This window comes from Lipotes vexillifer, unplaced genomic scaffold (genome assembly GCF_000442215.2).
Source record: "Lipotes vexillifer unplaced genomic scaffold, Lipotes_vexillifer_v1.1 scaffold241, whole genome shotgun sequence".
Classification (NCBI taxonomy): domain Eukaryota; kingdom Metazoa; phylum Chordata; class Mammalia; order Artiodactyla; family Lipotidae; genus Lipotes; species Lipotes vexillifer.
The window spans coordinates 5,209,517-5,231,713 of NW_006784922.1; the positions used below are offsets into that span (position 1 = coordinate 5,209,517).

General features: G+C 40.2%; 1 protein-coding gene across 1 annotated transcript in view; it reads right to left on the reverse strand.

Annotated features, from left to right (window-relative positions):
- The window catches only part of MAST4 (microtubule associated serine/threonine kinase family member 4), a 585,627-nt gene that overhangs the window by 394,841 nt on the left and 168,589 nt on the right, over positions 1-22,197 (reverse strand). The window contains exon 2 of the mRNA XM_007457090.1: positions 12,721-12,874. Within this exon, the coding sequence (XP_007457152.1) occupies positions 12,721-12,874 (154 nt within the window). The remainder of the gene's footprint in view (positions 1-12,720; positions 12,875-22,197) is intronic.

A 22,197-nucleotide genomic window follows, 5' to 3' on the forward strand; every position in this document is an offset into this window, starting at 1 on the left:
GGGGGGGAGCAAGGAGGGGACTTACTTTCAGCTCTCCCTTCAGGCTCTGTTGGGATGCAGGGGATTGAGACAGTACTGTCAAAAAACAGAGAAATGATCTGGCTAGGCAGACACAAGAAAATAAATTTAGCCCTGACAATATGCATTGATTAAGTACTTGAATGACAATGGAACATGACAATGACAAATGCAGGCTACCACCACCAGAGTCATTAATACATCAGAAACACTAATTTTTACCAATCTTTAAACATCCCGGTTGGTGGCATTTGCATTTCTTTGCCTACTCTTTATTCCTGCAGAGATGACAAAAAGCCGGCTTCATTTTCAGTTTCCATCCAGGAAGTTAAAAAAAAAAAGTCTACATTCCTGATCTTTGATTAGCCCCTGAAAATGAGTTTTATTTTTAATTTTTTTAATATATGCTTTTTTTTTAAAATTTTATTTATTTCTGGCTGCGTTGGGTCCTCGTTGCTGCGTGTGGACTTCTCTCTAGTTGCTGTTGTCTTCGTTGTGGTGCTCGGGCTTCTCATTGCGGTGGCCTCTCTTGTAGTGGAGCACGGGCTCCAGGCACGCGTGCCTCAGCAGTTGTGGCACACGGGCTCAGCTGCTCCACGGCATGTGGGATCCTCCCAGACCAGAGCTCGAACCCATGTACCCTGCACTGGCAGACGGACTCTCAACCACCGCACCACTAGGGAAGCCCTGAAAATGAGTTTTAAACAATAGATGGATGGCCTGGTGTGCTCAGTTTCAGAGGACAGGACGTAACTGCCAGGCTTCTCCAGGGGAGAAGGTGGGCTTCCTTGCTCAACAGTGGAGAAAGGATGCAAGTGTAAAGGGAGAAAAGGAAGGAAAACCAGCCTCTGCAAAGACTCCCCCATCCCTCATTTTGGTAGCTAAAAGTATTCACTATGCAAGGTCAAAGGGACCTTGAGAGTATCTGGTCCAACACACTCATTTTACAAATGAGGAAACTGAGAACCAGAAATGAAGGCATAGCTACTTAGCGGTTGACTTGGGACAAGAATCTGGGCCTCAGATCCCCACTTCAGGCCCTTCTCATTACACCTCAAAAAATCAGTACAGGAGCTGTCGCGACGCTCTCCCCACCCAGACAAGTCACTTGCTTTCCCATCTTTAAACCCCATTCAGTGTAACTCAGGTATTCCATTCTCCTTCGGATCTGCATCCCCCCCAATCACTGTTTTCCAGAGGACTTATGTGTGGTCCAATGTACTGATTCCAGTACATGCGCAGTTAGCGCCCACATGCACCTCCGTGCAGCTGCACTGCAGTTGGATTGTATATAAGAAAATGTCACCACGAGAGCCGGCTACCTATGTCCAACTTCCTACATGGGTTCCAGTGTGGCAGGAAATGGCAGCACCCACCATCTTCCTTGCCTTCCCCGACCTTACCTCCCCTTCCCCAATAACTCAAAGAGCGCTATAGGTGGGATTTAATAAATAGTTGATACTAATTTCCAATTATTTAAATTCATGTTTCATATTCTTAACTGTAATACAATCAATTCAACTTTCGTGGCTTTCTCATTTATGCTGAAGAGTCACAGGGATCTAAAACCACGTCTCTCTTAAAGACGATACATATACAAAACTGAGAAGACAAGCTTGGAATCAGTATGCTTTTCAGAACCTACAAGTACACAACGCACGAAGGAGAGGAAAACCACGTCCTGCCATACCCAGGCCTTGGTCTATCCTATCAGCACTAAACAGACCTTCAGGGAAGTACTAGGAGAAAACTGGGGAGAAAAGAAGGAAAATGATTATGTTCCTTAAAAATATTTAACCCCTTGATTAAATGTTTTAAAAAAAAAAAAACCTGCCATCAGTTTTCTATTCTAAATAAAATTTTAAGAACAAATTTTTGAGATATGGATTCAATAAACTCATTTTTTTCAATCAGGAATAACAAGTCCATTATTTATAGAATCACCCTAGAACACAAGAAATAAGGGGGAGAGACAGAGAGAAAGAGGAACAGAGAAAACGGGGAGAGAGAAAAACTGTTTTGGGGATCCTAACATTCATACATCTTTGGTTTGTTTCTATTAAGTTTCTTCTTTAGCCTAATCGGTATAGAGAACTTCCTTATATATTTGGACACATACAACCTTTAAAATAATGCCAGCAAAAACTTTAAATGACCACTAGACACTCTCTTCTTTGGGGTACTTGGAAGAATTTCAGTCACTGGGTTGGATCACATCCAACATACCCAGCCTAAGGTCAAGAAGGCCAACTTATTTTGCAGGTGATAATGGTTTAGCTGTATCTCAGTATGCAACTGATGTTCCTACCCTAGCAATCTTGAAATTCTGTATCACAGTGATTTAAGGCCCAAGTTATCTTTTGCCTCGCAGAAGGCGCTTCAAGAAACTTAAATCAGGTCTTCCAGCAACAACATCTTCTTAATGAACACTCAGGACTAATTTTAAGTCCTTCAAATTCTATCTGGTACAGAACTGAAAAACGGATTTCTGAAGAGCCGTTCTCGCTGATGTAGCACGGCTCCCAGCACTCTCTGGAGCTCATGCACACATCAAAGCAAACAGCCCAGTCTCTCATCTGACTCTCAGTATAAGAACAGCACATTCGAGTCCTCATGTCTTCATTTAGACTCTTTCCTTGATTCTCCTCTCCTGCCTGACATCACCTCCTGGGATGCTTTCATTGGTGCCAAATGTCTGAAGGAGAGATCTGAGCTTCAAATAGGACTCTGCAGCCCGGCTCTGAACAAGGTGGCCACTTGGCAATTCCCAAGCAGCAGGTGACCAGGGGCCTGGGAACCACCAAGTGATGCTCCCCCATCAGTGCGTGCAATGACTCATGGGTAAGCCATCAGCATGGGCCATGAGCTACAGCAGAGGGCCCCCCCGGACAGATAGCCACTGGGAGGCAGCATCTGCCAAAGAAGCTGGCTAGCAGCTGCATGCCCCATTAAGGCGGAGTCTCAGGAGATCTTCCTACCCTGACAAGGAGATACTACAAACACAAAATACATCTACTCTGCCAACAAAATACATCTACATTGCCATCTTCTAATTCGAACACCTAGATAGCAAACAAAATATCCAGACTTAAGCTGACATAGGAACAGTGAAGACAGCAAGTGGTTTTAAAGGCTACTGAAAATCATGCACCTTCACTAGAAAGAAGATGCTAATGGATCTGCCTCTTGATCGCTTGGTGACTCAGAAAAAATAGGTAGAGACACTCTCCAGACTCATAAACCACTGTGGAGGAAGTACACAATGTTACAAGTTCTAAAACAGAACACACTAAAGCACGTAAAAGAACCCCTGCCCCCAGTTATACGCCCTCAGTGTAGAAAATCTGTAAGTATTGAGAAACAGTAAAACAAATAGAAGCCAGATGTTTTTAAGCCAGTAAAATCCTAAGTGCGAATTATCTAGGTTCTTTTTCCTGTTGGCCAAAAGCCAAGAATCCAAACTGAGAGCATCATTGTCTTTACAACAACTGTAAAGACCTTTACCCTTTAAAAGTTTTAAAACTTGCCAGATTTCAAAATATGAACATATTGGTCATCCTTCATAGGCTGGTTAAGTCGAACAGCCCACCCAGTGCTCAGTCCACAGTCCCACCACACTTTCAAGCTCCCATGGGCTTTGGCTCTACCCCTGGAGAATCCCACGCTGGGCACCAAAACCCCCTGACTCTTACACAGCTCAGCTCCACCCTCCCCATGGCTCTCCTGAGTGACCCTGGACCAGGTCCCTCTGCTATATTCTGTGGAACTGATGTTCCCAGTTCACAAATTTCCCTGGTGTCTTAACATTTCCCTCAAACATGTACACTGACTTCACTTTCAATTCACGATCACAGAACTTGAATGGGCTGTCAGCGCTTCCAAGAAACCCTACTACATTTATAGTCTGCCTTCCTATTCTCTACGAACATTTCAGACTTCCTTCTCTAGTCAATTCCCATAGAACCCTCCCGAAGCCCACACAGATATCTCATAATGCAGAGAAGTGAAGCCACTAAATCAATTAAACTACCTGCTTTTTTATGAAAAGAAAATTTATTAAGATCACGGATCTAGAAAGGGAATATTTTAAAATTAAACTTATTTTGAAGTAACTGTGGGTTGGCATGCAGTTGTAAGAAACAATGCAGAGACATCCAGGTATCCTTTACCCAGTGTCCCTCAATGGTAACATCTTACAAAACTATGGTGTACAATCACAACCCCGATAACGACATTGCTACAGTCAAGACATAGAACATTTCCACCATTGCAGAATCCCTCATGTTGCCCGCTCATGGCCACACCTACTTCCTTCCCATGTCCTCCTCCTTAAGTCCTGACAACCACTAATCAGTTCTCTACTTCTATAATTCTGTCATTTCAAGAATATGATATAGAAATGGAATTACACAGCATGTAGCCTCTTGGGGTTTTTTGTTTTGTTTTGTTTTTGTTTTTGAACTCAGCCTAATTCTTTGGAGAGTCACCCAGGTTGTCACGTGCATCACCTGCCATATCAGTAAACAAAGGATGGTGCAAGCCATCAAGCCAGCAGCCACTGCAGCTGCCTCCCAACTGTGTACCCTGAGGGAATTCAGGGTGGAGAAAAGCAGGATTCTGGCCCTAAACAGTGAAGGTGCATATCAAAGGAATGATTTCAGAGTCCAGACTCTTGCATCTTCCCATACACCGAAAAGAAAAGCGCTAAATTCATTAACTTGAGATGTGTGTTTTTCTTTAACTAACAGTAATCTATGGATGTCCCTACTACCTGTTTTTGTTGTTGTTGTTTCTGAAAACTGTTAAATATCCTGGCTTCTTCCTTACTGCCTCGCAGCAGTTCCTCAGAGCTATCTGACAGGCTGCCTCCCAGGTTTAAGTCCTCAGCAAGTCCACCGAATAAAACATAGTTCTCAACTTTTAGGTTGTGCTTTTTTTTTTTTTCAGTAGACAATTGGTAGTTTGTTCCTTTCTATTGCTGAGTAGTATTTCATGGTATAGATGTACCTAAACTACCTGCTTCTGCATCCATTTTCTCCTCCTTCCTCCTGTTACAATGAAGGAAGTACCTCTCTCCCTACAAAGGCCAACCATTTGACATGTGCTCTGGATACCCTGCCAGGTGCTTCCAACAGCACTTGACTTCTCTGGTTATCATCTCTTTCTTCTGAACCATCCTCAACACCTTACAAACATGCTTGCCTGGTTCCCACATTACAATGGTCCCCTCTGACCCCTCATGCCCTTCCAGCTCACACTCGTTTTCTCTAGTCTCTTATAACTGTACAACTTCTCAAAAGAGCTATCTACACTCTCATCAACACATCAGCTACCTTGAAGTCCTTCATTACTGTTTGCTCCTAAGCCAGTTCACTCTAGCACCCTCTAGCACTAAGCCAGTTCACTAAGCCTAAGCCAGTTCACTCTAGCACACTTCAGCACCCTCCTCCTCAAGGTTTCCAGTGACTTATACTGTTGAATCCAATGAAAACTTAAGATGTCCTCATCTTATTCTCTTAGATGAAGTCAATCCTTTCCTTCTCAAAATATGACTCTTGCTTCTGTTACTGCACAGTCCTCCCTGGACATTCTGGTTTAACATGCCCCACAGGCATTTCAGACCTAACATACTGAAAACTAATCACACCCAATTTCTTTATTAAAACCTATTTCTCAGTCTTCCCTGATTTTGTAAATGCCATGTTTCCCTCGCCTCTTGTGTAGCTGGACTCAGAGGCCACAGTCCAGCAGGGACCATACTTCCTAGCACTCCCCCAACAGTAGCACCAGCCTTGAATTTGGCTCTGACCATGTGAGAGGATCTTGCCAAACAAATGCGAATGGAAATAAAGTGTGTCTCTTCCAGGATGGGACTTTTAGGAAGTTTTTCTTCTCTGTCCACTTCTACCAGCTGGAAGCAGACTGTGGAGGCCATAAAGAAGAGCCAGAGCAGAAGGTGGAAGGAATGCGTGTCCCTAACTCACCAGGAGGGAGAGAGCTGCCTCATAACCCAAAACACTTACATGAGCTAGAAATATGTGACAACTGTGTTAAACCCCAGAAAGTTTTTGGTTTGCTTGCTGTAGCACATGGTATTATCCTAATACACACCATTTTTACATAGGCATTCTTTTGATGGTTTTACAAACATGAAGAAATCCAGAGCATATACGAGAGTATTCAGATGCAATATTTACTGAATACCAAGGCTACCTATACCAAGGCTATAGTTATGTTTCATGTAAATTTGCTTTAATCTAAATTCTGTCAGACTTGCCCACTAAGCTAAGGAGGCCTTTAGGATGAGAAACCCATTAAACTCTACACAGCACTTAAACAGAATAGCCTTCAAGTTAATTTTAAAGAAAAGGATGTTTTCTGGCATTGTGTGGTTTGTTTTTCCTTTCCCTCTTGAAGTAAAATTCATTCTGAAATGTGTTTTTTTGAATTTTCAGATGTTATCCCCAACAAGTAGGAAAAATCTCTCAAGTTTTTCCCCCAGATAGAATACTACGATGCTAACAGTTTTAGAAGTTCTAATTTATACTGTCTACAAAGTTAATTTCCTATTATTGTGGGCAAGTGACACACATACAAAGATTCCTCTTTGTTTTACATTCCAAACAACCCAAATATGTTTTGAAAAACACAATTCTCTGCATAAGAAAAAGAAGTCTTCCTTCATTTTCTGCGTGTTAGGACTACAACACACAAACATCACAGCTGTGGAATGCAGGAGTAGGATTCAGCGCAATCATTTTTTTTTAACATCTTTATTGGAGTATAATTGCTTTACAATGGTGTGTTAGTTTCTGCTTTATAGCAAAGTGAATCAGCTATACATATACATATATCCCCATTATCTCCTACGGCAATCATTTGCATATCAAGAAGCCAGCAGTCAAGATCCTGAGGTTCTGCCCTTCATTCTGCAGCTTCCTTGCTGTGAACTGTCAGGCACATTACCACTTAGGCCCAGATTTAAGAATCCGTATGATTTGAATAATGTTTCTATTTCTCATCAGGGGGCTCCAAAGCTCAGTCAATGTTTACACGATGCTTCTGGGTGCCTATTTAGCAAACTGCAGGCCATGAAGATATACAACATCATCAGCTTCAAAAAAGGGAAAAAAAAAAAAAAAATCCAGGCAGGGATGGGCATGGTGAACACTAGGCCTGTTGTTTAAATGCCAGCCCTGCAGTAAAAGGTACTGGTTGTTTTTTTCCTCTGATCTAATCCTCTTAGTCATTCAAAATTTTAGTTGAGGAAGAAAATGTCAAAAGTTCCATCAAGGGTTTCTGCATGGTACAATTATGGGCTTATGGCTTTTTCCTTTATGGTGCTCTGTATTTTCTAAACTGTCCACATTGAACACATATTACTTTCTTTTTTTTTTTTTTTTTTTTTTTTTTTGAAAAACACAATTCTCTGCATAAGAAAAAGAAGTCTTCCTTCATTTTCTGCGTGTTAGGACTACAACACACAAACATCACAGCTGTGGAATGCAGGAGTAGGATTCAGCGCAATCATTTTTTTTTAACATCTTTATTGGAGTATAATTGCTTTACAATGGTGTGTTAGTTTCTGCTTTATAGCAAAGTGAATCAGCTATACATATACATATACACCCATTATCTCCTACGGCAATCATTTGCATATCAAGAAGCCAGCAGTCAAGATCCTGAGGTTCTGCCCTTCATTCTGCAGCTTCCTTGCTGTGAACTGTCAGGCACATTACCACTTAGGCCCAGATTTAAGAATCCGTATGATTTGAATAATGTTTCTATTTCTCATCAGGGGGCTCCAAAGCTCAGTCAATGTTTACACGATGCTTCTGGGTGCCTATTTAGCAAACTGCAGGCCATGAAGATATACAACATCATCAGCTTCAAAAAAGGGAAAAAAAAAAAAAAAATCCAGGCAGGGATGGGCATGGTGAACACTAGGCCTGTTGTTTAAATGCCAGCCCTGCAGTAAAAGGTACTGGTTGTTTTTTTCCTCTGATCTAATCCTCTTAGTCATTCAAAATTTTAGTTGAGGAAGAAAATGTCAAAAGTTCCATCAAGGGTTTCTGCATGGTACAATTATGGGCTTATGGCTTTTTCCTTTATGGTGCTCTGTATTTTCTAAACTGTCCACATTGAACACATATTACTTTCTTTTTTTTTTTTTTTTTTTTTTTTTTTTGGCGGTACGCGGGCCTCTCACTGTTGTGGCCTCTCCCGTTGCGGAGCACAGGCTCCGGACGCGCAGGCTCAGCGGCCATGGCTCACGGGCCTAGCCGCTCTGCGGCATGTGGGATCTTCCCGGACCGGGGCACGAACCCGTGTCCCCTGCATCGGCAGGCGGACTCTCAACCATTGCGCCACCAGGGAAGCCCCGTATTACTTTCTTAATTGAAAAACTGGTAAATGTAAATATTTTCACTCTATAAGGCTGTTTTTAAAGAGAGACGAAAGCTAACTATGTGAGACTGAATTATTGGTGCCAATTCTTTGCTTCACCCCGGGAGTGTTATAGATCTGCATCTTTGCCAAGGTATCATGGTGGGTGGAGCATGCCTCTGCCCGATGATGCTGGGCTTGGCCATGTGACTTGCTTTGGCTAATGGAAAGTTAGCAGACATGGTGCCAGCAGAGGCTTGAAACCTGCCTGTGCAGGTGGACATGCACGCTTGCTCCTGTCTCTTACCAGGAGAACATAATACCTTGGGTAGCTTCTGGCTCAAGGAAGAGGAGAGACACGTGGAGCAGATCTAGACCCAGACTGCATCCTAGAACCAATCACAGCAGAGCCCAGGCTAAATAAGCCAAAACCCAGGTGACCTGCAGCCACAGGAGAAAAAAGGGAATATGTATTGTTGTCTGAAAGTGAAACTTTGTGGTTATGTAGCATTACTGTTGTCAACTGGTACACCACCTGATACCACAAAAAAACTCAGGGGCAAAAGTAACTCACGGATTGAATTGCAGGGTATAAAAAGGGCCATGTAGCAACCTTCACTTGCCCAATTATAAAGGGGACCAAGTCAACCATAATCTCAGTTTGAGAAAACTCTTTAGTAGACAGGAATTGTTTTCCTTCCTCTCATTAAATATATAATTATTTAATTACAATTATATTAAGTCCTATGAAAAGATGAGTCCATTCAACAATGAGATTTCACATTAAAAATATATTGTGAGTTTTTCAATGTTAAAATGTATTTTTTCACAACATGATTTAACGTTTATAATTGTTTTCCACTTTATGTGTATAACATATTATGTTTCACCAGTATTCTTTTGCCAGATATCTAGATTTTAGATAATATGCGATTTTAATTATTATAAGTGGTGCTGCTCTAAACATAATTAAAGTTAATTCTCTACACATATTCACGACTATTTCCTTGTGATGAAATCTGAGGAACAGAATGGCTGGATTAAGAAATATATAAATTTTAAAGTTTTTAATATGTCTTAATTGTCTAGTTTTAATTTACTTTTGTAATTAATGGACCAGGATCCATACAGATGGAGTCAGCCCCAGATATTAACTGAGCACAAATTTTCCAATTAATTGCAAAAAAAAATTACTCGAACTAATCCTGCTGGAATATATTGAAAACCTACTGGGTACCAGCTGTGCTAGGCACAGTGTAGTGGCCACAAGTACAGACTGTGGAGACACAACACCTGGGTTCAAATCTTGGCTCTGCTGTTTCTGAGCATCGTGATCTTGTGCAATTTACACAACCTGTCTGTGCCTCAGTGTTCTCATCTGTAAAATGGGTATAAGAGTGCCTCCCTCATAAGTGCACAGAGATGTTGTAAGGATTAAATAAGTCAATAAATGTAATTCCCTAAAGGCTGTGCCTGCCACATAGTAAAGTCTTCGTGTCAGCTGTCATTAGGGATGAATAGATGAAAAGGTCACAGACCTTCCTCTCAAAGACCTAAGAGTTTAGTGAAACTCATAAAGGCTAATTGGGTGGCAAAATTTTCAAAATATAAATTAAGCCTTCACATAGTCTTTGTTTCAAAGAAAACAGTAGAAAACTGCTAAAGGAAAACAAACCTTGGAATAAAACAAAGTTAAACAATAGGAAGGCAGCAGGTCTTTAAGTTACAGAAACTATCAGGCACAAACTTATGATGTCAAAACCAGTTTGACATAAGTTTAGCAACAAGGTCTATTCCAAGGGAAGATCATATGTGATTATTTACAGTTGCCTAAAACTAGTAGAAACCATGTTTCTTAATGATCAGAAATGATGCTTTCTTCTCTCAGCTCTAATACCTGATACTATAGCACAGTGCCTGACACAAAGCAGAAACTCAACTGATAAGGGTTTCAAATTGATGTTCACAAGACCAAGTTACCCATAAACTGCAAATATCCTAAATTCAATTTGTTATGCACCAATAGCCACCATTACTGGGCTAACTGCTTTGTATGTGTTACTTCATTAAATCCTCAGCTAAGCTATGTAGAAGACCAACTAAGAATGTTTTCTTCATATTCCAAAATCACTTTCAAGCTACTGTTTTTTAAAACAGGCTGATGTTCAAGAGATTTTTTTTAAAAAGCTCTCCTAAGGACTATTAAACATTTTTGAAAATTATCTGACCAAAAGTTAATTAACTAAAATAATTTTATATCAAGCTAAATTGCAAAAGGTTAGCTAGAATTGCTAGAGCTGTTGAGATTTTGAAATGGGAATCAAGTTCAGCTTTTTTTTTTTTTTTTTTTTTTTTTCTTTTAAAGGTAAAGGTCAAATTTCATGTTTCTGGTCATATATCTGCATCAACAGCTATACCTTTGCATTATTTTAAAGTTTTAAGTAAACTGATTTAGCATAAGTTGGAGCAACCATTACTCCCCCCCCCTCCTGTTGGTCAAAAACAGTTTAACCAAAAGTAAGTAAATTCCCTAAGTGAAATTAGTAAGGGGAGAGCCTTTTAACCGTTAAAATTTAATCTCCCCTGCTAAAAAACTAAGGGTTAGACTAAATCTTTAGGATCTCCTACTTAAAAAAGCAAATATTCTGCACTTATAGAAATGAAAGCAAAGAAAAATGTCCTAACAAGCATTAAAAGAACATCAGTAAAACTCAAGTGTGAACATTTGCCCTAATTTTAATGAAGTGCAGCAATTTTTTGATGAAGTTTTTCCCCTTGGCCTGAAGTCAGCTTCACCCTACACCTCAGCAGTGTGCCACTGTGGGTCACATGTTCTAGACTCTGGGCTGATCATGGTACAGAAGCATTTCTGCTCCCAGAAATTTCATCTCCAAAAAGTCAAAATCCATAATTCTCCAAAAAAATGAAAAACTCAACTTGTTTTCCAGGTCATTTATGAACTGGCAGACAAGAGAAAACTTTATTGTTAAAAAACAATAAAGTTTCTTTAAAATATTTATATTGAGAGGAAAAAGCTCTCAGAATGAAAAAATAGAAATCTAACCTTTAGTGATTTAAAATTAAGTTTAATAACATGAAAATTTATATGGAAAATTATTTTTTAAAAAAACATGCTTTAAGTTGTTTTAATTTGGCTATCTTTCAAACCAATAAAAGTTATTTGTAGATTTTAATTTTTTAATTAAATTTTAACAACACAATTTAAAAATGGGTGAAAGGAAAAAAATGGGTGAAAAATTTAAACAAGCACTTCACAAAAGGGGAAATATGAATGTCCAATGAGCACATGAAAAGATGTTTGACATCATTTAGTCATCAAGAAAATACAAATTAAAAACAGAAAGTGATACGACTACTAACCCATTTAAATGGCTAGAATTAAAAAAAAAACTGGCAATACCACAGATGGCCAAGGATGCAGAGCAATTAGTTCATTCACCTGTTGCTGGTGGGAATGTAAAATGGTACCATTTTGGAAACAGTTTGGCGGTTTCTTATGAGGTTCAACATACACTACTGATACACCTAACAACATAGATGCATCTTAAAAACAAACTGAGCGAAAGAAGCCAGACACAAAAAAGCATGCAATGTATGATTCCATTAGCATAAAATTCTTAAGATAAATCTAATCTATAGTGACGAAAAGCAGCTCTGGGGTTGCCTGGGCCCAAAGAAGGGGCAAGGGAACATGTTATATCTTGACTTTGGTGGTAATACACTGGGGTGTAAATTCGCTAAAACCCATCCACAGGCACACTTAGAATGGATACGTTTTATTTTATGTAAATTATACTTCAGTGAAGTTTACTAATATACTCCTCAATTTAATGGCTCTCTAATTGGATCAGGTTGTACCAAATGGTCTGTGGAGGGGCAGGTACATTCTAAGGGGCTGATTTTCACACAGGGAACTCCACTGTCACTGGGGACACACTACAGTTGTCCCCTCCTATCCACGGGGATTGGTTTCAGGACTCTCACAGATGTTCAAGTCCCTTATATAAAATGGCGCCGTATTTGTTTATCAACTATGCATGTACTCCCGGATACTTTAAGTCATCTTTAGATTACCCATAATACCTAATACAACATAAATGCTGTGTAGATAGTTGCCAGCAGATGGCAAATTCAAGTTTTGCTTTAGGGAACTTTCCGGAATTTTTTTTTTTTTTTTTTAATATTTTCCATCTGTAGCTGGTTGAATCTGTGGATGTGGAACCCGTGGATACAGAGGGCCAACTGTACTGTATAAACGTAACCCCCTCTCTTAAACAAGTCACCCATGCGACTCACCAGTCAGAGCACCCCCCAGGCTTCCCCGCCGCAGCTGTCTTCCATCCTCACTCAGCTGTCTTTTAAACTTCAGCGACTTTCCAGGGCCAGAAGCCACGTCTGGGTTGCTGCACTTCCGAAATGGCATGGGCGGAGGGGATAGTATGTGGTCAAGCTGCAGATAGAAGGACAGCGACATCACTTCCTGGGGATGCTCTCAACCAGAATGAAAGACACCACGCCCCTCCCCACCAGGCATACTTTCTTCCCTCTTTTCCTTCTCTAAATCCCTCTCTCCTAACACTGTTTTGAATTTGGCTGGTTTAGAGACTTCAGGGTTCCACTGTTGAGTCTTCCATCTGAAAAAGTATCTGGCTCGCTGCAAAACCTCCATTGCAGTGTTTTTCAAGCGAATTAGTGGGTCATGGCGTATTAGTGGGTCATGAAATCAAGTTTAGTAGATGGTGATCAGCAGAACAGAAATTATCAGAGTCCAATGAAGGAAGGAAAAGAATCATTTCGTGAAATGGTTAAGTGATACATGTATGTGTGTGTATCCAGAGTCATTATGTAAAATATATCTTTCTGTGGGCCATGATCCTCCTAAAAAAAATGAAGAATATCGCTCTATGGATTCTACAGAGAATCCATAGATCACTTTAGCTGTTCACAGAAGAAAATTCACAAGCTTCTGGTGCTCACAAATATACGTAGGGAAGGGAACTTTCTAAGCACCACAGCCCTTAATGGAAATTAATACGTCCTGATACCACTTCATAGCTTTTTAAAAGAAAACCTGTCACAAGAGTCATAGAAACCAAAGTCACTTCAAAAGACAGCTTTCTACAAAAGAATCCCTTGTGTCACAACACTTACTTCAAGATCTGTCCTGCTTTCAGAAGAAAACCTCTCATACCTGAACAGGGCCCTATGTTTTAAAATGTTCTCCTTCAAGTAAGTATATATGCATGTATAGGTGTCTAGATAGTTATTAAAGACAAAAATATTAATGTGCACATGCATATACCCAGATAGTTATTAAGAATAAAAATGAAGTACAAAAAATATTCATGGATATTCCAACTGCCACAGGAAAGAGCCAGCTTCATAGAAATTTAAAAACAAACAAGAGTTGGGTAACACTGCTCAAAGCCAGGCATTTTTAGGGATGCTTCACTGAGATTTGTTTTGTTTTCCTGGGTAGGAAGGTCATCTGCTTATACCTGTCAGAATTTTTTCAGATTAAGACTCTCATGGGTGTATTTACAGGAAAGGGAAATTCATGGATGAAGTCATCTATGTATCTGTCTATGCCACGCAGCATATTCAAAACCATGGCACAAAAAGAAATCTGACCTTGCCTATGAGTAACTCCTCTCCAGCCAGTTGAAATGAGATAGCCTACACTCACTCAGCTGTTACATGATGTCAACTCTCCCCCAAGCTCAGCTGTATTCATTAGTAACACAGAACAGCTGGATTTCAAGCACTTGTCAATCAGCACCATCTGAAATTCACTGCCAGTCAGTATTTTACTGTATGTCATTGCCACTTAGTAGTTTAGTGAGAGGTCCTCCACAAACTAGAGGTGCATCCACTCCAGGATCTGCCCTGATCTGCAGGGAAAAGGAATTGCAGACTGTACTTTTGGAAGTATTTGTTAGGGCTGCTGTTCATTACATCAGTGTCCTACTTAGAACGGCCTCCAAGAGCGAATTTCTGTCTAGCGTTAGACACTTTGCCCTTAAACCTTACAGACAATGAAATGTAGCAAGGGCACCTTGGACAGTAACACATCAGCTACTAGAAAACGCAGAACCCAGCCAGGGGTCCAAATGCAGTCAGTCCATTACACAATGCAGAGGTTAATTTTGCCTCCTTCTTAGCTCTATTTTATGCCCTTACCCCAGTTTTTTATTTTTTTACTGCCAATATTTTGGGGAAATTTTAAGGAAATTTGAAACACCAGAAAATTGTAAGATTAGTACAATAAAAACCATGTTCCCTTGACCAGTGGTGAGTTGTTAACTTCCGCCCATGACTTTTACCCCTTCTCTCTCTCTCTCTCTCTCCCCCCCTCCCCCCCCTTTCTCTTTGCCCTACCACCCCTATAGTGAGAGTTAGTTGCAGACATTGTGGATTTTTACCCCTCAATACTTTGGCCTGCCTCTTCAAATAACAAGGACACGGTCTTAAATTCTCCTGCCCTGTATTAAATCTTACACTTCTAAGATGTCGCAAATCTTCTGTTATCAAGGGAAGTATAAATACTAGGGAAAAAATAAAATATGTGGACTTAATATTAAAAATTTGCTTTTACAGTGAAAGAAAAACACGCAGCCACAAGGTGGCAATGTGTCATAGACATTCAGCAAAATGCCCCATAATTGCTACTACCCGCATACATGCACCAAGAACCCCTCAGAATAACCAAGTGAGTTAGTTAGGGTCCATTTCAGTTAGGCATTTTCTCTTAGTTACTAGTGGCAGCTGCATTAAATACAAATATTTATTGTTTAGGGTTGGTTCACCAACTTCTGCTACTTATTTTTCACCTGAAGTTAAATTTTTCAGCTTGTGGAATTATAATTAATTTCTCTGGGGAAGTTTGTTATATTGCTAATTAACAGAGGGTGAAAACAATAAGCAGAGGAAAGAAGATAATTCCTAAGGAGGAATTAGGTGATCTCCTTACGTATTTCCAACAAAGCCATTAAAGACATGAAACAAGTGTAGAAGAAAGACAAGGAAATCAAGGAGAAAGTGTAGGCAAATAAAAAAGAAAATCCATTTCATCACATATAGAGTCATGAGCTATTAGTCCATAAGCCAGAGTTTTTTTACTCAGAATCACAACCCCAAGAGAGGAGTATTATTTTAAATCTGGCAAAATCGAGGCAGTGAACTGTGAGGGCTGCAAATGTTCCCAACACAATATAAGCAGAAAAACCCGTAAGCATTGCGCCATGTTCCAGGATCCCATTTTCTTCCTCACATCAAAATCACACTCTCAACAGCGCTCTCTCTAAATATATCATTTTTCCAAATTTGCTGTGTTGTCAGTCGCTCTACTTTTCTTTCTACAGTTAGTCAGAGCTTCTCAAAATGGTCCACTACAGTCTTGCAATTTATGTATCATTTTTTGTCCTGATTCAAACACTCATGATCCCTTTAAAAACATTTCATCAGACCCTGGAGCTTAAGGCAGACAGTCAACATATCACTTTGGACACTGCCCTCTGAGTGATTTCAGTTTAATGTTTTCCAACCTTTCCAAACTTCCAAAGTCTCCACACTACAAGGAATTCAACTAAAGACAGAGGTTGTCTTTACAACTTTCACTCATGTTCAAGGGCATCCAAGCCTGCATTTGTCATACCTGCTCTGAACACTTCTAATTTCCCTCACCAAGCAGTCAGTGGACTCCTGGAGAGCCAGACCCTACTCCCTTGTCACATACTCACCTAGCACGCCGATAGCCACAAAGTATCCTGGACTAAAACACGTTCTCTGTACTTTATTCGCTGATGGCAAGCACTGATTCGTGGTAGACTAGCTTTCCTCAAAACTACCTACCTTTAGTTTTCTTAACCGCTTTTAGTTCCAATAGCCACAAAACAGTTAAGGTGCATTTGCATATTACTGAATTTGGAAGTCAGACAGACAGGGACCAAACTTAACTCTTACAGGTAAGCAACCTCTCTTGCTAGCAGTTGTTTTTTTTTTTTTAAATTGAAGTATAGTTGATTAACAATGTTTCAGGTGTAACAAAGTGATTCAGTTAAACACACACACATGTATATGTATATATACACACAATCTTTATCAGATTCTGTCCCATTACATTATTACAAGATATTGAATATAGTTCCCTGTGCTATACATTATGTCCTTGTCGTTTACCTATTTTATATACAGTAGTATGTATTTGTTAATCCCAAATTCCTAATTTATCCCTCCTACCTCCTTTCCCCTTTGGTAAGTTTGTTTTCTATGTCAGTGAGTCTGTTTCTGCTTTGTAAGTAACTTCATTTGTATCATTTTTTAGATTCCATATATAAGTGATATCATATGATAACTGCCTTTATCTGACTTACTGACTTACTTCACTTAGTATGATAATCTCTAGGTCCATCCATGTTGCAGCAAATGGCATTATTTCATTCTTTTTTATGGCTGAGTAACACTATTCCATTGTATATATACCACATATTCTTTATCCATTCATCCGTCAATGGACACAGGTTGCTTCCATGTCTCGGCTATTGTAAATAGTGCTGCTGTGGACACTGGGGTGCGTGTATCTTTTCAAATTAGAGTTTTTGTCTTTTCCGTATATATGCCCAGGAGTGGGATTGCTGGATCATGATAACTCTATTTCTGTTTTTTTAAGGAACCTCCATACTGTTCTCTATAATGGCTACACTGACTTACATTCCCACCAACAGTGTAGGAGGGTTCCCTTTCCTCCACACCCCCTACAGCATTTATTATTTATAGACATTTTGATGATGGCCATTCTGACTGGTATGAGATGATACCTCATTGTAGTTTTGATTTGCATTTCAGTAATAATTTTGCTAGCAGTTTATCACAGGAAACATGTAAGCGTCCTAGAGAACAAACGGCGTACACAACTACTGTAAGTCTGATCCAGACTTGGCGAAAAGTTTCCAAAATTACCAGTCCTACAGAAATGCTCATCACCAGAAATCTATATCTATCTTCTATATTGATCATCGCCAACCACTGTTTGCTGTTTTACAACTGTCAGGATGAGTAAAACAGAAGAGTCCACCACAATTACACTGCGGCTTCTGCCATCAGTGAATATGAATTAAAGCCAAATCATTTACAAGACTGGGTCTTATTTTGTTTAGTGTCTCTGCCATCACCACCACAACCACTACCACTGTCTCCAAACATGGACCATGTGTTTCTTCTATGGCTATATCCCACAGTTTCATCCATCTCTTTCTAAAAAGGCATATTATAACTTTCGATGAACACTGAACTTGCAGCCTTCTTAACTGACGGTTTTCTCCAGCCTCATCTCCAGACACTTTTCTGCCCAAGCACACAAGTTCTCTCATTTACATGTTCACATAACCATTGTTATTTGGAAACTAAAGAGATTTTTCCAACTTCAGTAAATGGCAACTCCTTCTCTCTAGCTTCTCAAGTCACAAACCTTACACTTATTCTAAACTTCTCTTTCTTCTTCTATAGCTGATCAGCAAATCCTCTAACTCAACCTCTAAAATATATCCAGAACCCAATCACTTCACCACTTTAACTGCTACCACTCCTGTCTCTGCCTTCCAGATCTCTCTTGAAATAGCCTCCCAAGAGATCTCTTTGCTTCCATCCTACTCTCAGCACAGCAGCCAGTGACCCTTCTAAAACATAAGCCAGAGGCTCCAGATCCTCTGCTTGGAGTCCCCCCATGACTTCCCCTTCACCCAGAACAAACTCCGAAGTCTTGACAATGCCCTACAAGGTCCTACCACCTCTACCCCCATCCCTCTGAACCCACCTCCTACTACTCCACTCACTCCACTTCTGTCTGTTGCCGGACCTCAAAAGCCCCAGGCATCTCCTCACCACCCAGGACCTTTACACTGATTACTTCCTCTACCTGGGATACACTCCAGATATTAGCTACCACGTTTCCTCCATCCTAAAGGTCTCTATTAAAAGGTTACTCTTTCGGGGGGGCTTTCTCTAATGGCCCTACGTAAAAGTGTTACTGAACACAAGTTTGTGTGCCCCATGTACAGTGAAGTCAAATAAACTGAAACACTGGCATTTGGAGCAGAGAAAGGTTTATTGCACGGCCAAGCAAGGAAAATGGGTGGCTCACGCTCAAAAAACCGAAACTCCCTCAAGGGTTTAAGCAAAGCATTTTTAAAGGCAAGGTGAGGGAGGGGTATCCCAGGGTTTGTCATCAGCCCATGCACAATTCTCTGACTGGTTGATGGTAATCAATCCTTAGGTGCCAGAGGGTCGGGGGGCTAGGAGCTCATGATCATCAAGCAGTTAATTTCTTCCCTTTGGTGGTGGTTTTAGCATCTGAAAAACTCAGGAAATATACATCAGATACTACCGTCTAGGTACTTCAGAGAGGAGCTAAAGCAGAGGACATGGGGGAGAATTCTGTCCTGGGAAGGCCCCATAGGGTCCTGCTCGGTTACAAAGGGTAGGCCCATCGCTTTTTTCCCTTTTCAATTTTTCTCCTTAGCATCTATCACTACAAACATGTTAGACCTTTTATATTTGTTTATTGTCCTCCTTCTCCCACTAGAATGTAAGTTACATGAAATTACATACTACTCTGTTTTGTCCACCATTTGTCCACTGCTCTACTTAAAAGGCACCTTATAAATACTTGCTGAGAGAACAAATTGCAAATCTCTGGTATTTAGATTAAACAAAAAATAAAAAAACATATGCAATAAAGGATTTTGATTACTGGAAAAAAACAGGATCAACTTATAATATTAAATGTCACTCAAGGTAAAAATGCTAAAGGGAGTCTAGCATTTTGACAAAGTTGAACACTTCTTATGTGAAAAAGGCCCTTAGGTTAGAGCAAATGGCATCTTTTCAAAGAATCTTTTCTATATACAAACTAATATGCTAATTTTCGAACACTGCTACCTCTGAAGGTGATTCCTAAATGATGAATTATTCGACCTTTTAAATCTATCCTAAGTAGCATAATCACTGTGTCTATCAGCTCCTCCTTTCAGCAATTCCTTATTCATTCCCAAGATGTGGCACCTGCATTTTAAAGACCCATCCAGAATGCATGTGCCCTAAGGCCAAAGTTCATTAGTTCAGAGGGATCACCGCATACAGAATAGGGTCTGACAGTAAAGTCTTTTTTATGCTAAAAAAGAGAGAGAAAGAGATTGACTAGTAACTTAGGGTTATGAAGACACTGTTCACTTATTCTGTTTCTCGATTTTAAATATTCTAAGAAACCAAAGATATGAAAATAAATGAATAATTGTAACACTGCATAGACTATGCTTGTAATCTTAATTAATTGCTCTATTGCCTCCATCCAGAAAGGAATCAAATTGGCAACCTGAAATGAGTTTACTGCGAAATTGGATTTTATTTACATTTAAACCAAGTCCTATAAACAACATTTTGAAATTCGATAGGGTTCTATAGTTAAGACAGTCATGACTGTTTTCATACTAATTCCTCAGTGGCCAGGAATGCCAACACTTCCTATCTAATTAGGACATTTAACTCTTTCTATGCCTGCTTCCTCATCTGCAAAATGTCAGTAAGAATACTACCTATCTCTTGAGGTGGCTGTGAAGTTTAAAAGAACTCATATATGCGCTTAAAACAATACATAGAATGCAGTATGTGTGCAATAAATATTAGCTGTGGCGGCTACTAACATCCCCACGTAGAAGTTACTTCATTCGGAAACATCTCTGTATGTGTATTTCATCATAAATCGTTTGCGAGGAAATTAAACTGATTATAGTTTTACTGAGTTGGCTTTTTTTTTTTTCTTTATGGCTCAAATGAGAACTTGGTTTGAATGAACTGCTTTAAAATTATTTCAGGCCCAAACAAGAAATAACTAAAACATAAAAATAAATAAAATTATTTCAGGCTGTAATTCTTGTGCTGTGCTCTAGAGCACAGACTCCTGGGTCTTGATCATGGGGTTCTCAGCATGCATGAGGTGAGGGGCCTACTCCCAATTTGAATTCTCAGGCACAGGATCCCACTGTCATGCTACTTAACGCCTCTCTAGGAAGTATGGGCCTCAGAGGTGGTGAGGACGCAGAGGGAGGATGGATGAAAAGGGCCTGACACAGGGCTTGGCACATACAAGCACTAAGTAATAATGTTGATGGTAACTGTCATCACAGCTCAAGTCTCCCCTTGCCTTAGCCTGCTGACTCAAAGAATAGAGAGAAGAGAAAATAGTTAACATTCTCACCACTGCCTGAAGAATATACAACCTCCCTTCCCCCAGCGTCCTAAGCTCTTACTATAGATCGAATCAGACACTGAGAGAGCTACAATCTTGGACCGTATTTTACTGGGGCCCATTTAACTGAATTTGCTGGCATTCATATTGGACTATGCCACCCAGAATGCATGTTTCCATTTAATGATATTGTGAGAAGCAGCCCTCTATAAGTCCTGCCACTCTGTTCCATAAACATAAGGGCCTATATTGAACAGTATCCTCCTTGTCAAGACTCATCTCTATACAAATATTAAGCAGCTGGGAACCAGGTATTCTGGGCACAACAGTGGAGAGAACAGACAAAAATCCTTGTCCACTAGGAGCTTCATTCCAGCTGGAGAGACAGAACCCTGGAGAAAATGCTGTCAGTCCTCTGCACTAGAAACAGGTCTGCTTCTGCTGGGTTATGGTCTTCTTTTATCCTGGGAAGCCCATGAACCATATAACTAATCATGTTCCTCTAATTCAGCCACTTGAAATCATAGGACAAAGCTTGCAGTCCATCACCAGCAAGTGTGGCCTGTCCAGTCTCCATCAAGACTTCATGGGATCTAGTAGTAACCTGCAGTAACCTCACTGGATTTCACCTTACCCTCTGCTAGACTGAATGTTTGTGTCCCCACCGCAAATTTATATGTTGACGCTTAACCCCCCAAAATGATGGTATTTGGAGGTAAGACCTCTGGGAGGTGATTAGGTCACGAGGGCAGTGTCATCACGAATGGGAAATCCCATAGAGCTCCTTTGCCCCTTCCACCGCGTGAGAATATAGCTAGAAAAAAATCTGGCTATGAACCAGGAAACAGGCTCTCACCAGACACTGTATCTGCCAATGGCTTGATCTTGGACTTCCCAGCCTCCAGAACTATGAGAGATAAACTGTGCTTCTAAGGCACCCACTCTACGGTATTTTGTTATAGTGGTCTCAAGTAGTGGTAATCTTGTTGCCTGGGGGACGTTTGGCAATGTCTGGAACCATTTTTGGTTTGTCCAACATAAAGGGGGCAGGGCATGTGCTGGGATCTACTGGCTAGAGACGAAGGGTGCTACTAAACATTCTGCAAAGCCCAGGATAGCCTCCAGCAGCAAAGAATTATCCAGCATACAACATCCATAATGTCACTGTTAAGAAACTCTGCTCTATACTTGCTTTTCTTTTGTCTATCTGCACCTATTTTTAAGTTATTCATCTTGCTGAGTTATGTGTTATTGTAGGTCATCTTAAAACCTTTTGAGAACAAGAAGTGGGGGGCAAACGGAGAGCATAGACAGAATCTAAGCAAGAATTGTTCATGTCAACAAGATTTGTTAAGCAAACCATTTCCTGAGCCACATTAATTTACCCAACCTATTCAGCTGTTTATTGCATTTCACTGTCTCAATGAACATCCATGTTTTGAAAACTACATCAATAGAACATATTTAAACTGAAAGATGTACCAGATACCAATATCATTTTCCATCTTCAGTTTTGTAATTAATTCTTTGAA